Source organism: Fukomys damarensis, unplaced genomic scaffold (genome assembly GCF_012274545.1).
Source record: "Fukomys damarensis isolate Sample0158 unplaced genomic scaffold, DMR_v1.0_HiC HiC_scaffold_13, whole genome shotgun sequence".
NCBI lineage: Eukaryota > Metazoa > Chordata > Mammalia > Rodentia > Bathyergidae > Fukomys > Fukomys damarensis.
In genome coordinates, this window is record NW_022900925.1 from 8,868,391 (window position 1) to 8,884,792 (window position 16,402).

Below are 16,402 nucleotides of genomic sequence, written 5' to 3' on the forward strand. Positions count from 1 at the left end.
GGCCGGACATGGGCGGCGGTTTACCGGGTGACCGCGGCGCTGCCCGAGGCCGGAGACGGAGGGCGGCTGTCTGCGAGCCAGGATCCCTCAGGCCTCTCCTGCGGACATGGGGCCGCTACCTTCCCGGCCTCCGCAGCACTTGCCCTGCGCCCATCTCTGCCCGCCTCCAACTCGAGTCTGACAGAGCGGGTCAACCATGAGCGCCAACCCCCAGTGGGACATCAGCAGAGCGCTGGGGGTGGCCAGGCTCTTCCATCTGGTGTGTGGGGTCCGGGATGCCTGCGTGACCCCGTTCCTGACGCTCTACCTGAGGCAGCTGGGCTTGACCGCGCCCTGGGTGGGCATCCTAATGGGAAGCAAGCTTCTGGTCGCAGCCTGCTGGGGTCCGTTCTGTGCCTTCCTGGCCAAAAGCTGCCAGAAAAGGAGAGTATTTCTGGTAGGCTCCCTGCTTGGGTCGGCGGTAGCCAGCCTCTTGATGGTCCTGGTCCCACCGCTGAACAGAAATGTGCTGTACCATGCTTGCAATGGAAGCAGTGGCATGACCACCACAGTCCTGCCACCGGGAGTCACATTCACTGTGACCATCACCTCTGCCCAAGAGTCTGCCTCAACCCAACCTGCAGGACCACCCAGCCTCCCAGCCAAGAGGAGGCCTGAAGGCTTGGAGGCCTCTGGCTTCACAGATGGACCTGGAGAAAGTGAACAAGAACCTCTCAAGGAGCTGCACTTAGTGGGCTCCTTTGAAGGAGCTAAGGCCACATCCCAAGTTCTCCATCCTGTCACTTCAAGAGTGAAAGATAATACCTGGGAAGGTGCTTCTGAGGTGGTCGATACTGCTGTCCTTCCTAGCGATGCAGTGCTGGGTGGTCCAGCCAATGCGTCAGAGGCCAAGAGGGAAGTTGGGTCCCTGGACCTCTCCTCAGAAGGGTTGCAGTGGACTTTCCTCCTCTCCTTGGTCTTCCTGGTGTTCTGGGAGCTGCTCACAGCCCCTCAGGAGCAGGTGGCCAATGACAGCCTTTATGAATACCTGGATTTTGTTGATGCCACTGACCGATACAGAAGCCTGGGGCTCTGGAGATTACTGGGCATGTCGGCAGGTGTATGTAGCATTGCAGCCTTGGTGGGGCGGCTGGACTGCTTTCTGATGACACATGGCACTTGGGGTGTGGTGTGCTTCTATAGCTACTCATTGGTCAGCACCGTGTCCTTACTGGTGAGCCTTGCCTTTCCTATCCCTACCTACCAGCAGCAGGAGCCTGGCTACAAAACCATCAAAGCACTGTCTCTCCTAGGGGGCAACCCCCACCTCCTCCTCCTAGCCTTCACTGTCTTTTTGGTAGGCACTGTCACCAGCACAGTGCAGAACTTTCTCTTTTGGCACATGGAGGACCATGGCAGCAGCAAGCTGGTCATGGGCTTCTCAGTGGCCCTCAGCTTGCTGGGGGAAATTCTGTTCCACCCATTTAAAGCTGTGTTGCTTCGGAAACTGTCCAGGGTGGGAGCGGTAGGGCTTGGGATGGGATGCCTCGCCGGGCAGCTGCTCTACTACTCTTTCCTCTGGAGCTGGTGGTCGGTCTTGCCTGTTCAGATCCTGAGTGCCATCAGCAATGGGGTTTTGTGGTGGGCCATGGAGGCCTCCATGGAGGACCTGGCCACCCCTGTCACAGAGAGGCCTCTGAGTACCATGTTCCGAGGCCACTTCTACAGGGGCGGTTGCAGCCTGGGCAGTTTTGTGGGGGGGATTGTGGTGATGCGCTTCAGCCTGGCCGTGCTGTACCGTGCCTGCTGTGTGGTCCTATCACTCTGGCTGGCCATGTTTCTGTTCATCCAGCCCAGGCTGCCCCAAGAGCGGAAAATCAACTACTCCAAGCTGCTGGCTGTGGAGGGGAGTGACACCAGCGACTCTGAGCCAGGGTCAGAAAGGGACTGGCTTGTGAAGGCCATGAGGGAGGAACCCTGAGACTAGAGGGGCTGAGAGAAGGTCGTAGTGCACTGACCCAGGAAGGAACTAATGAGCTGGACAAAATTCAGTCTTCTGAGGACAGAATCCCTGGGTTGCAAGGACCTTGGGGAGAGAAGGCACTTCTATGCTGAAGGCATGATTTTCTTTACCTTTCTAGTAAAAGGTGATTTGACTTTTTTGGCCATTAAATCTTTTTAAAATAATGGAGGAAGAACGCATTTCCTTTTTAAAAAATACCTTTGTATCATTCTATTTTGACACCGGTTTGTATTGGATCCAGCAAGGGCTGGTTTCTGGAAGGTGACGAGGACTCACAGGATGCAGTGGACAGAGAGGGCAGCTGTCTCAGATGAGCTGTGATCATTTTCATGGGTCGCAGAGGCATTAGCCTAACCCTATGAAAGCCATGCTGGGCAGGTAAGAATAGCAGTGGACATCTTAGCTCCTCTCCCTCCCCACAGATGCCTGCTCACACTCTAGGACTTAAGTTTGCAATGAGAGAAAATGATGGCCTTGTACTGTACTGTGCTGGGAGAGGGGTGGGGAAGTTGGTAGCTTTCATTCTTATTTGAAAATATGTTGTCACCAGGAAAAAGATCCTTAGAATCACCGTCCATATTTTTATCAGAGCAAGGGCAATTTAATATCCTAGGATGTGGTAGTCTCCTTCAGTAGGGGCTCTGGGCACTGTACCTGTGCCCGGCCACTCCTGGAGAAGCCTCTTGGTCCCCCAGAGAAAGATCCTTTATTTCAGAGGTCAGTTCCCCAAAGCCCAGTTCTTCTACCTGATAATCAAATAAACAGGATATTGGATTTAGAAGGAGCCTCGCTGTGCAAATACATTAATGACTGTCCACTAGGTCAGACATTTTCTAGGATTTTTCTCCCTCAATTTTTACAAGCTTTAGTATACAAATAACTAGGAAGGGAAAAGACAATAAGGCAAACAGGACCAGGAAAGCAAAAGCCTTCCCAGAACTCCTCAGCTGACTTCTTTGTAAACTGTGTCACATCCTTCCACACTCACCCCAAGCGATTCTGGGAAGCAGAGCATCTTCAGCTGGGTACAGTGACACCTTCAGCAAAATCAGGGTTGTGTTAGGAAGAAGCGCTGAATATAGGATCATCTACTGAGAACATCCACAGTAGTAGCAGGAGCAGAATTCACATGCAAATCTGTCTCCTTCCAAAGCCCATGTTCCTTTCACCCCAGTCAGCCAGCTTCCTCACATAAATGACTCCAGCAATTTGACCCCTCTCATGACTCTAGGAATAAACCCAAAATCTAATCTGCATTTTACAAATGAGGAAATGGAATCTCAGAAAAGTCGCCCACTGGGTAATGGACAGATACGCTACTGGAGCCTGCTCTCCTTATCCCCAAACTAGGACATTTTCTTATATACCAGTAGTGCGTAGGCCCAGCTGTCTATGCAATTCTGAGAAGCATAGACTGAAAAGTCAGGCTTCTGGGTGTCATCAAGATTTCCTGGGTGGAGCACAGAAATTTGTATTTTTTCCTGCAGTCTCCAAGTGATTCTGATGTGGCTGACCGCGCCCTGATCCACTCGGTCCCTTTTACAGAAGTATCTAAGCGCTTCTTTAGTAAATGTTTCTAATGTGTGGAGAAAGGAATAATAGCTGTTGCCAGGCACAATGGTGCATACCTGTAATCCCAGCTACTCAGGAGGTTGAGGCAGGAGGGTCACAAATTTAAGGCCAGCCTGGACAATTTAGGGAGACTCTGTCTCAAAAATAAGTAAAAAGGGTTGAGGATGTAGCAAAAGAAAAAGACACAAAGATGATGGCCACTGAGCATTTCCTATTGGTCAAATACTGTTCTAACAGAGCTTATTTAATCCTCAGAACAATCCCAAGATGTAGTCATTATTAGCATTTTCAATTTACGATGTTTATTAACATCTCCAATCTACAGATGCCAAGCTGATGGCTAAAATAACTTGCTAGAGCCACAGCTGGGTAGTAGCAGAGTCAGGATTCGGGTCTGGTGGCTCCAGGACCCGAGATTCTAATCACTATGTGTGGTCTGTGGCCAAGAATTCTAGGCAGGGGAATAAAAGGGAAATTAAAGCCACTGTCATTTGAAATTTACTGGCTAGTAGACAGTATTTACCACTATAAGTAGAACACACAATAATATCAAAATATAAACACAAGTATGTCCTGCTGATAGAAAAAAAAATGATGAAGAACAGGAACTGGCACAAGAGTCATGGTGGTAAGTGTGGGTTAGCCTGAAGAAGGAACTATAAGTAGAACACACAATAATATCAAAATATAAACACAAGTATGTCCTGCTGATAGAAAAAAAATGATGAAGAACAGGAACTGTCACAAGAGTCATGGTGGTAAGTGTGGGTTAGCCTGAAGAAGGAAGAGCAAAGTGCTCATTACCATTCTTAGCTGCCCACAGCACAGCTCTCATAGGGCCAGGTTGATGCCTCCATGCAGGAACACCCATGCACAGAGATTTTAACATCTGCTTGGGCTAGGACAGGCTGGAGGAGGGTGGTATTAAAGGAGATAGAGACTGAGTGAAGTCAAGATTTAAGGATTCAAAGACTTTGTGTGCATGTGTGTGCTACTGAGGCTCAAACCCAAGGACTTCACACTGAGCTACAGCCCCAGCACCCATGCTTTTTAAATTTTACTTTTAGTTCGAGGCAGGTTCTCACTAAATTGCCCAGGCGGGGCTCAAACCTGTGAACTGCCTGCCTCAACTTCCCATAATGTTGGAGTTACAGGTGTGGGCCACCACACCCTGCAAGGGTCCAAAGACATTTGTGTCTTGATTATTTAGTCTATTTGTAAAGAACTGTGCCACTACATGGGGTCAAGGACAAATGAAATGCACAGGCCTACCTCAGTAGTGTAGCCTGAAGATGTGCGCATGGACATGTAGACACATAATGACGAACAAGGGAGACTCAATGGACTTTGGTTTTCCTGCTCTGTTATGAGGGCTTCATCACAGAGACATGTTTCACAGGCACAGAAGTCAGACTCATAGCAAATGGCTCCGAGTCCTGACACTCAGCGCGGGGTCTCCCTGGTGTTACAGCCCCCACCCCACATTATTCATCAGCGTGAATTACCAAAAGGCTCCTTACAAATCACTTCACTAGCATAAAACTCAGATGTACCAAAGACACCCTTCCAACTTGGAAAAGTCCAGGGATTTACACAATAATATTTACAGGTTACCTCCTAGGAACCAAGGCCAAAGGCCGAGTACAGTATTACACAGGAAAATGATGTTAATTATTATACAGGATAAGGTTGTTACATACATCAATAATTCAACCTACTGTCTTTCTGAGTAGCACTCCACTGTATGTATAATTTGTGTATTTATTCACCCATGTTAGTACACATTGGATTATTTCCAGTTTGGGCTATTACAAATAAAATTGTTATGAATTTCCACTTTCAAGTATTTGTATAGATAGATACATGCTTTCATTTCTTGTAGGTAAATAACTGTCATTGTGATTTTAATTCACATTCCCTGATAACAAATGAACATCTTCTCATTGTACTATAATTTTGAAAATTAATCAGCAGAAAAGAAGTGAGCAGCCAGGTGTGGTAGCACATGCTTGCAATCCCAGCACTTGGGAGGCTGAGGCAGGAGGATTGCTGCGAGTTTGAAGCCAACCTGGACTACATAATGTTGTTCAAAGCCAGCCTGAACCTATCTTAAAGCAAGACCCTATCTTAAAACAACCACAACAAAGTGAACAGAAATAAAATGTCATAAGGTCATGTTACCTGTCAGAATGGTTAATGCTTCAGAGCAGTGTTCTCTGTTCCCAAGTGCTTTAAAGAAAAACAGTGAAGGCTTTGGAGGAGATTCTTCGGAACACACAGAAACACTGGCATCCGGGCTTGCCGCTGAACACATCTCCAGGGTCACAATCAATGGCTGAGGTCAAGTGTGTGAACTAAGCTGTCCAATCAGAGTAACACCTGCTGGAAACTGTTCCTTGGCATAGGGGACCAATGATGCCCACTCTGCCTACTGTATTTGTGCAAACATGAAACTTTGAGTGACATGTTGCTATTATGATGAAGCCTGCCTGAGAACCAAAAGCAGGGACATAAAAAAATGAGATAAGACAAACAAAATGTCAAGTGGAAAGTTCAGACAGTGAGTATATTTTAGGAAGTGTTGGGCAGGCATGTCTGTGGGGAGGAGGGTGTTTAGAAAACCATCAGAGAGATAAAGAAACTAGCCTCAGATGAAGGAAAGAAGGATGGGGTTGTAATTATGACTTTTACTCTATCGACTACTCTACCCAGTAGGTCAGGGTAATTTGTACAAAATTAAAGTAAATAAAATTCTTAGCTTGCAGCCCTGTGGTTCTCAGAGATACTGAACCTCACATTTGATTCTGGCTAAGAGAAAAGGAAATATTGAATGATCCATTAATTGTTATGGTCAACTTTACTTAGAACCTTATTTTTGAAGTGAATTTTATAGAATACTTAATCCTAGTGGGGTAGAAGGTTGGAGAGAGCAGCAAAAGATGATTCTATGGCCAAACAACTTTGAAATATTATGTAAATTACTGTCACTTCTAGAAGCTTACATTGCCCATTAGCAATTAAAGACTCAAAAGCCCTGGAATAAACAAACTTTTTTTAGCTCTATTTGACCTACAAATACCCTCGTGCACTGTATTTGACATCACAGCCTTCTTCCCTTGTAACACCAATCACAATCCTGCAGAACCTGTCAGAGTTCCCTCAAAGACGTTTTGGAAAATCTCTACAGTTAGCAGTTTTCTGGGCAACCTTTTCGGCTCAGTAAAGTTGGTGCTCCAGGACAAATCTGGTCTCTCCAACTGGCAAGAATTCTGGGCACCACACTAAGAAATTTAGAAAGCTCATTTCATTTAGAGCATCAAGTTTATGAAGTGAGTTGTGACCTAATTTCACAGAGGAAGTGACTATGGTTCAGTAAGGTTAAAATTCAAAACTGTAGCTGACTGACTTTGGAGTTTGTCTTCTCAGCTGCTGTTTTAGTTACTTTTCTCTTCGCTGAGACAAAATACCCAACACCCACAAGTTAAGGAAGGGAAGGTTTATTTAATTCACGGTTGGTAGAGCTTTCAGTCCATGATTGGCTGGCTCTCAGGCAGGGTGGCCTGGCAGACAGGCACTGCACAGCAGAAACAGTTCATGGCAGACAGGAGTAGCAGAGCAAGCGAGGGATGACCACAGCTCTTCCTATCCCTTATATCTTATCCAGACTACTCAGGGAGGGTAGCACTCACACCCTTCATCCTAGTGCCCTGGATCCTAGCATTGCACCAGGAGTCAGTTCCAGTGCTGTACACTCTAGATCCAGCCACCTCTGAAAAAGCCCCACCCACGACTCCGTGAGGTTGTGGGGGACATCTAGACACAAGCCATAAAAACTGTGATGCTAAATCAGTTCAGATAAGAAAAGAGGCTACTCCTAACGGGAAGCGATGATCAGAGCTACCTCTGCCTTAGTAGGGATAAGACACTAAGTTTGTTTCATATGGGGATTCATGAAAAATAATAAGATTGGAGAGATGTGTTGACATTCTATGTGTCAACCTAAGGGAAAGGGAACTCACACTCGTTGCTCATTCTCTCCTCTCTCTGTGACCTAACACCTGCATACCATGATGCTTGCGAGTCCCACAACAATGGTAGTTAATGTTCAGTTTACAGCTGGAGAAACAGCCTCAGAGAGGTTAAGTCAGTCACCCAGTATCGCAATAACAAGGGAGAACCATTAGCTTGAACCCAGATCTGACCACTGCAAATCCCTGATCCTTTTCTGAATACCATGCTGTCTGTAGAAGGGAAAATGTTGCCAGCCAGTGAAGGGGAAGCACTGACAGTTGTATCATTTTTTTATCGGTTGCGCTGTGAATGATGAGTCTGGGCTGAGGGAGACTCTGGGTGCTGAGACACGTGTTTTGGACAGATCATTGTCATTGTCCAGGCAAGAGGAGGCTGCATCCTAAAAGAGGGTGAGGATTCAATGACAACGAAATATATGTAAGTGAGTTGTGGAGGAGGAATCAATAATATAGCCCTTAGATATTGATTAGGTAAGGAGAGGGGAGATTAAGGAAAAAGAAGGTATCAAGGACCATGGATGATTCTTTAATTTTATTTTTGTTTGTTAAGTTGGTGATAGGATTGAACCCAGGCCTTCACTCTGAGCTACATCCTCAGCTCCTTATTATTGTTTATTTTGAAACAGGGTATCTCTAAGTCATTAAGTTGCCTAGGCTGGACTCAAACTTGGATTCTTCCTGCCTCAGCCTCTCAGAGTGCCAGGGTTACAGGCATGTACCACCATGACTGGCTAATTTTACAACTTTATACCCAGTTTAAAAAGGAGGGGAAAATCTGTAGAAATTCCAAATCCCAAGAGCCCATGAAGCCACCAGCTCAAAATCTGAAACCAAGGCGGAGATCATAAGAGTTACAGATAATAGAACAAGTGAGCCTCTTCTGTCTTCCTGCTGGCCTCCTACAACTCCTGAGTATCACTGAGACCAGAGGTGTTGGGCTTTGGTGTTGTTTGTGATCTGGGGCAAAGCAGAAGACTTTCCTAATCTCCAGAGGCTTTCCCACAGCTCTGTTTATGGAAATTTTTTAAAAATCATTTTTCAAGCCTGGCTATAGAATGACCTGGATACATGAGTTTACACAGGCTGAAATTTTTTCCAATCCCTGGAGCCTATGACCTTCTATAGGAACGTGGTTTGTGAGCTGTCTTCTGCTATCAGAAGTAAAGTTTAAGATGTGACACCTTGGACAAATCACTTACCCTGCTGGGCTCAGCTTTATGTCTGAAAAATGAGGGCCTTTGGTCTCCGTGACCTTCTGCATGGTGCCACTTGACCTAGAGATGATTACTTCAAGTGAGGCCAGGTCACTCCATCTTGGCCCCTTTTATCCAGAACAACATGGCGTTTCTGAGAGATGTCAGGGCCTCAAATAAATGTTCACCCGTAGCCACTGAGCCTGCCACCAAGTCCCTTGTCTCTGTGTAAAGTGGACACATTGAGCCCACACACAGCCCATAAGTCAAAACCAAGGTCCAGGGAATGGTGGAATCTGTGGGGGATGTTGTGAGGCTCCTGCATGGGAGGCCATGGTGGAAGAGGAAGTCTCAGCAGACACCTGCAGTGTACAGATCCTTCCAAGTTCCCTCGGCTTTGCTCATGTCAAACACCACAGGTTGTAGCCTTGATACTTCCAGCCCCTCTGCCTATTACGAGGAGTAGAGGTATGGAAAGCCATTTTCTACCTCCACACAGGGTGAGAAGGCTATGAACTGGAGCTGAAAAATGGTTCTGAAGCAGTCCAGTCAGGGAGAAGGGAATTTGACCTGGGCTGGAAAACTTCCCACTAGGGGGCACCAAACGCACTGGGAAAATTCATAGCCTGCCTCCTGCATACTGGTCCAAGGCCCTTCCCCAAAGCTTCAGGAGAAGCCACCTCCCTGAAGTCTTCCAGCTGTTAGAGCTTGGAACTACGGAAAAATCTGAGGTGAGTTGCTGAGCTGGCCTTGTGAGAGACACGAGAGGAGCGTGGGAAAAAGGGACAACGGCAATGGCTTTCAGTGGGACTGGCCCATAAAAAACATAGGTACTGCCAGCGCTACCAGCCCAGAGCAGCAGTGGGTGTCTCTGAGGATATAGGCACCTTTAGGGCTGATTTCCTCATCAGGGTGGGTGAGTGTTTGGGTAAAAGTGAAGAAATGGGATAAATGAATCCACGTACCACTAGAATCTCCTAGAGCTGATAGGGTCCACATGTGGTCAGGTTCACAATAATAAACCAATTTCACAAGTACAGTATGTCCTGCTCCTCAGCTCCCATCCTCTTCCGACTCTGCCACTCCCAAATACCACCAGTTTTTTTGAGCCACGGAGAGGGCCTCCCAAGTATTTCCAAAGAAGTCAGATCTACCAGACATTCATTAGAGCTCCATCGTCAATAGGAAAGATAAGAAAATTTGTCAGAGGAGAGTGTGAAAAAAAACCCTGCGACCCTCTGCTGTCACCATGTTATAATGTCTCTTTAGAGCAGCAGATGGCTTCAATAAGCAGTGCCTTTTTCTGTTGTTCTTGGCAAGTTAAACCAAAATCTGGGTGCCCTTTACCCAGAAAAGAGACTATGCTTCCAGGAGGGAGAGAATCTAACACTTGGTTTTGCCTAAATCCTCTTTTCTTAGAGGCTATACTGACTCACTATCTAAATTCCTACTGGGGACTAACTTCATAAAGCAAACTCTAACAGACATAAAAAGAACAGATAAACATCAATACAATTATAATGGGGAATCTCAATACCTCACTATCACAAATAGATCAACTAAACAAAAAATCAACAAAGAAATATCAGAGTTGAACTAAACCTTTGAACAAATGGACTTAATAGTTATATACAGACTGTCCTACCCCATAACAGAATCCCCATTCTATTCAGCCACACCTGGTATTTTCTCCAAAATAGACCACACATTAGCTAATAAAGCATGACTTAGGGGCCAGGGATTTAGCTCAGTGGTTCGGTGGCCTGCCTTGCAAGCGCAAGGACCCAAGTTTAATCCCCGGTACCAAAAAAAAAAAAAAAAAAGCATGATTTAGTAAATGCAAAAGAATAGAAATTTTACCATACTTGTTATCAGATCATAGAGCAATGAAACTAGAAATCAATAGTAAAAGAAACTAAATTCCTGGTGGTGAAATTAAACAATGCACTCTTGGCTGGGTCACAGAGGAAATTAAGGAAGAAATAAGTCAGTTCCTAGAATTAAATGATAATGCCAGCACAATATATCAGAACTTATGGGAGACAATGAAAATACTTCTGTGAGGGAAGTTCATAGTACTGAATTCCCACATCAGAAAAATAGAATAAGCTCAATTAAATAACCTAAAGATGCATCTCAAGGTCTTAGAAAAACAAGAGCTATCCAAACCCAGAGCTTGTATGAGGAAGGAAATTATAAAGAGCAGAGCAGAAGTTCATGAACTGGAGACTAAACAATCAATGCAAAGAATCAATGAATTGAAGACCTGGTTCTTTGAAAGAATAAACAAAATAGTGAAACCCCTATCTCCCCCCCCCAAAAAAAAAGGAAAGAAAAAACACAAATGAATGCAATTAGAAATGAAAAAAGTGAAATCACAACAGACACTGCCAAAATCCAGAAAGCTATTAGGAACTACTTCAGAAACATATATGCCAAACAACTGAAGAACTCAGAAGAAATGGAGAGATTCCCAAATACATATGAATTGCCAAAACTGAACCAAGAAGACTTAAAAATCTTGAACAATCCAATAACAGGTTATGAAACTAAAGCATTAAAAAAGGCATAGTACATGACTTTGCTTGGCAGAGATACAGTAGGCAAATTCTTAGAGATAGGAAGTGGAATGGTAGTGACTAGAGGCTAGAAGGAGGTGTCTCTGTGCACAACAGCATATGGAAGACTGGTGACTCAGCCAGAAAAGAACTTACCAGGAATAGAATAAGTACAGAAGGAAATTTGTTGAAAGACCTGCTGTGAGACAGTAGAGCAGTCACGTAGAGCCTGGAGAGGACGTGTTTTATGGAGGTGGGTGGGGTCAGGTCTGACGTTGACCGTTGGCAACAGCATCCTTAGCTGTGAAGAGCTCCCTAACAGAGTGTGCCTGTGTCCCTGGAAAGTCTGTGTTGTGGCATCTTGAAATGTCAGGTCTTGCTATGCTGGCCTCTCTTCTGTAGTGTGGATATGTGTGTGTGTGTGTGTTTCTGTGTGTGTGTGAATTAAGTGTCCATGGGTTGGAAGCTTGGTCCCCACTGCAGCCATGTGAAGTGATGGGACCTTTAAGGACACACCAATGCCTCCTATTTTACTTGGTTGTTTTATGTACTCTGAGGCCACATTGCTGTATTTCTGGGTACATATGTTTATTATTAATTTTGATTTGTTGTTTGTCATTAGTATGTAATATCTCTTTTTGTTCTTTATCTTACTTTTTACCCCAAATTAATTTTTGTTCTGCTCTTAAAAATTAATATTCTGGAGTTTTTTTAATGTACCTGGATTTTTTAACATTTTATTTTTCAATTTTGCTTAAATAATGTCTTGTTAACAAAATATGATTAGATTTTGTTTTATCCAAATACTCTATATTTAGATTTGTGAGTTTAATTCATCTACATTTATGTTAATTAACCTTATTTAAAGACTTAACTTCTTATTTCTGATGTCTAATTTTGTGTTCTCTACTTTCTAATGCGTTCCACCTTTTTTGGAATAGCTAAAAAATTTCTTCCTTCAATTGAAAAGTTTAGATTTTCCACTTTGCATGGAGTAGGTAATTTTTTTTAAAGAAAATAATGTTTTTAGGCTGGAAATGTAGCTCAGTGCAGAGAACTTGCTTAGCATGCATGAGGTCTTTGGTCCAGTCCCCCAGTACCACAGAAGGAAAGAAGGAAGGAAGAGAGGGAGGCAGAGAGAGAGAGAGAGAGAGAGAGATAAAGAGGGAGAGAAAAATGAAGGAAAGGAAACGAATATATTCTATTTATTCTATTCTCACAGTTAACCCTAAGTAATATGATCCTTATATTTATTCTTTCCCTAGTCAATTCCTTTTTCTTTCTTTCTTTCTTTTTTTTTTTTTTTTTTTTTTTTTTTTTTTTTTTTTTTTTTTGGTACCAGGGTTTTAACTCAGGACCTTGCACTTGCGAGGTGGCAGAACCACTGAGCTAAATCCCCATTCTCCTAGTCAGTTTCTTAATCTGAACATCTGTATGTTTCCATAAACATGAAAAGTGCCTTAGCATACTGCCATCACTCTCCAGTCTTTCCTCCTGCCCGCAGTGCCTCACTCCCTTCCCTAACCGTGTTGCTACACTATAGCTTTATTACTGAATTATATATATTTTTGTAGGGGGAGGCACTGCTAACATAGGTGACAATATACTTTTTAAAGATATATTCCCCCCTTTACTTTCCATGCCTCATCCTCCCAGATTCATTTTTCTTCTTACTAAGCTATTTTCCCTTTCAGGATGCTTTCAAGGGAGATTGGCTTCCAGAATGTTGGAGTGAGGGCTTTGGTAAAGCACTCTCACTCGAAAATACTGGCAAAACAACTAAAATAAACCATTTCAGAAATCTGCAAATGTTCCAAAGCCACAGAATGAGCTGAAAATCATCTATCCAAGAGAAAATATTGAACTTCAGTTAAGACAACACTGTCTGTGGCCTTGTAACTTGGAGGCCTGGTAGTCATGAAAACCTGGCATCTCAAAGCTAATGGAGAAGGTTGCCCTCAATATAATAAATATTTGTCCAGATTAGCAGCTACCTGGGGAAAAGTCTACATTCTCAAAGAGTGGTGGCTATTTTACTTGACCCACAGCACAGCTCAAGGGAATAAAAACTGTCCTCAAGGCATTACCAAAACCAATAGCCATCAGGCAATATCTCAGATGCCTAAGGCTGTGATTTTGGTCGCAGCAAACAAGAGGCTGGCCAACAACAATAAAACTTTAAAAAGAAATCCTTGAGAAATAGAAAACCACATGGAACTTTTAAAACCTCCAATATTCCGGGAGTCTAGAAGGCTTTGTGTATGTGTGTGCTTAGAAAGTCATTGGAAGGAAGATCACAGTCACCTCTGGCTGAACTTGAGCCCTTCCTTATGCAAGCAGGAGGTGAAAGCTAAGCCCATTTTATAAGCTGCTTGCAGTTTGAAGGTGTGCCTTCCGATAAGATCTCCTTGGCTATGGGGAGAAGACACATAGATAAAGCATTTAGAAATCTTCAGACCAATCATTGGCTGACCGCTAAATTATACTGACCTAGAAGTGAACCCTGGGAAACCAGACTTAAAAATAAAAATAAGAATTGGGCCCAGGACTTAGCTCAGTGGCACTGTGCCTGCCTTGCAAGTGCGAGGTCCTGAGTTTGATTCCCTAGTACCAAAACAAAAAAAAAAGACTTAGTGTTTATTTGGGCCAGGGATTTCACTCAGTGGCATCCTGCCTGACTCACAAGTGTAAAATCCTGAATTTGAACCCCCGAACACGCCAAAAAAAAAAAAAAAAAAAAAAAAAAAAAAAAAAAAAAAACCTTTTTAAAGAAAAACGCTAACAGAGAACTCAAGGTCTGTACACTACAGAGAATATAGGAGGTACAGAATTAAGGTCATCAAACAAGTAACAGGGGGCTGGGGATTTAGCTCAGTGGTTCCACCACCTGCCTTACAAGCACAAGGACCCGAGTTTGAGCCCCAGTACCAAAAAAAAAAACAAAAACAAAAAAAAAACAAGCAGCAATAGGAAAAAAAGCCAGCATAAAACTAACAGAAATAACCAATCTAAGGGGACTGGTTGCCAAGGGATGCCAAATTGTTACACTATATTACCTAAATGTCCAGTTTTCATCTGAAATTCACAAGACACAAAAAACACAGAAAGGTATGCTACAAACACAGTAACATAAAGAGCCAACATAAATATCCTGAGAGCACACATCTAGTGTAGTAGACAAAAATTTTAACTCAATTATTACAAATATAGTCAATAAACTAAAGACTATGTCTAAAGTATTAAAATGCCATATGACAATAATATCTCACCAAATAGAGAATTCTATCAACAAAGAAATAGAAGTTACAAAAAAATAACAAAAAATAGGAATTCTAGAGTTGAAAATACATAACTGAAATGAAAATTTCACTGAAGGGATCAGTAGCAAATGTGAGTTATTGAAAGGAAGAATTAGTAAATTTGAAGATAGGTCAAATTATCCAATTTGAGAGACAGAATGGAAAAAATGAAGAAAAATAAACAGAGCCCCAGAGATCTATGGGATACCATCAAGCATACCAACACACATATAATAGTATCCTAAAAGGAAAAGACAAGGATAAAAAATAGTTAAATAAATACTAACTAAAATCTCCCCAAATGTGGTGAAAACTACTAAATTACATATCCCAAGAAGTTTAACAGGCACCAAGTAAAATAATTCAAAGAGCTATACACCTAGACACATCACAAACTGGTAAAAATCTAATAGAAACCCTTACACAAATAAAAGGCATACCATATTTTTGGTAGGTGATTCTATATCACAAAGATGTCAATTTTGTCTACATTAGTTTATACACTTCAAGCAATCCCAATAAAAACATTAACAGGGTTTTGTTATTGCTTTTGTTTAGCTGGTTGTTTTGTTTTAGAACTAAGTAAGTGAATTCTAAAATTTTAGTGAAAGCTGGGCAAAATGGCACATGCCTATAATCCCAGCACTCAGGAGACTAAGGCAGGAAGATCACTATGAGTTTGAGGCCTACCTGAGCCATGGTAAGTTCAAAGGCAGCCTGTAATACATAGTGTAATTTTAGTGGAACTTGGCATGGTGGTGCACACCTGTAATCCAAGCACTCTAGGAGGTTAAGGCAGGAGGCTCTCAAGTTCAAGCCCAGCTCAGGCAATTTAGTGACTAAGCAAGAACTTGTCTCAAAAATAAAAAAGGATTGGAGATGTAGGACAGCACAAAGGCTGTGGATTCAGTCCTCAGTACTGCAAATAAATAAAAATAAAATGAAATTTTAGTGGTACTAGAAAGACTGATTCATAGACCACGGATTTAGCTCAGTGGTGCTGCTGCCTTGTAAGCACAAGGTCCTGAGTTTGATCCCTGGTAGAAGAAAAAAAAGAAAGAAAGAGGGGGAGAGAGAGAGAGAAAAAAAGAAAGACTGATTCAAAAATATGAAGACTGAAAAATCAGCACAATAAGATAGGACAAGCAAAAAAGAGGTAAAAACAAATTGAAAGTTTCAATATATAAAGGCACATGATTAGGCAGACAAACTGAACAGAAAGCTTCTGTGAAGGGTTAGCCTATAAGTAGAGGTTGGACATTCATTAGATTGTGGGTGTAGTGGATTAACTAATGGTCAACTTGGAGCACCCAGCTGAACTGAGTCAGTGTGGTACTGGGTATGGAAGACCCACCTGAGAATTGTAGCCAATAGCATAAAAGAAGAACTGGACAGGAAGACTGTATGCTGTTGATTTTCTTAGAAGCTTGTGGTGGCTGGTTTGCCTGATACAAACTCAACTGTTGTCAGAGGAGCTCGGGTCTTCACCGTTGCCAGAGATGGCTGCTGTTCTTGTCAGGGGAGCTCAGTCTTTACCTTGAGCGTCATTTCCTGGCTCCAGAGCAGATTTCTCAGCCTGGTGGCACAGATCCTTCACCCTACCATCACAGGCTTTCCAGCTTCCACCATTGGCCTTTGGGCCTTCCTAGTGCAGATCCTTGATACGGACTGGCATGAGACATTGCCATGGTCCTCCCCCAAAAATCTGTATTTATCTTCTCTGGCTGCTGTAAGAAAGCCACAAAAA

The 16,402-nt window shown here is 43.3% G+C and overlaps 1 protein-coding gene across 1 annotated transcript; it reads left to right on the plus strand.

The window, feature by feature from the left end:
• The first annotated feature begins 6 nt into the window (after positions 1-6).
• Mfsd6l (major facilitator superfamily domain containing 6 like) lies at positions 7-3,672 on the plus strand. The gene has a single exon (XM_010614966.2). It carries the CDS (start codon positions 197-199, stop codon positions 1,958-1,960), a length of 1,764 nt encoding a protein of 587 aa, XP_010613268.1. The 5' UTR covers positions 7-196; the 3' UTR covers positions 1,961-3,672.
• Positions 3,673-16,402: the final 12,730 nt, after the last annotated feature.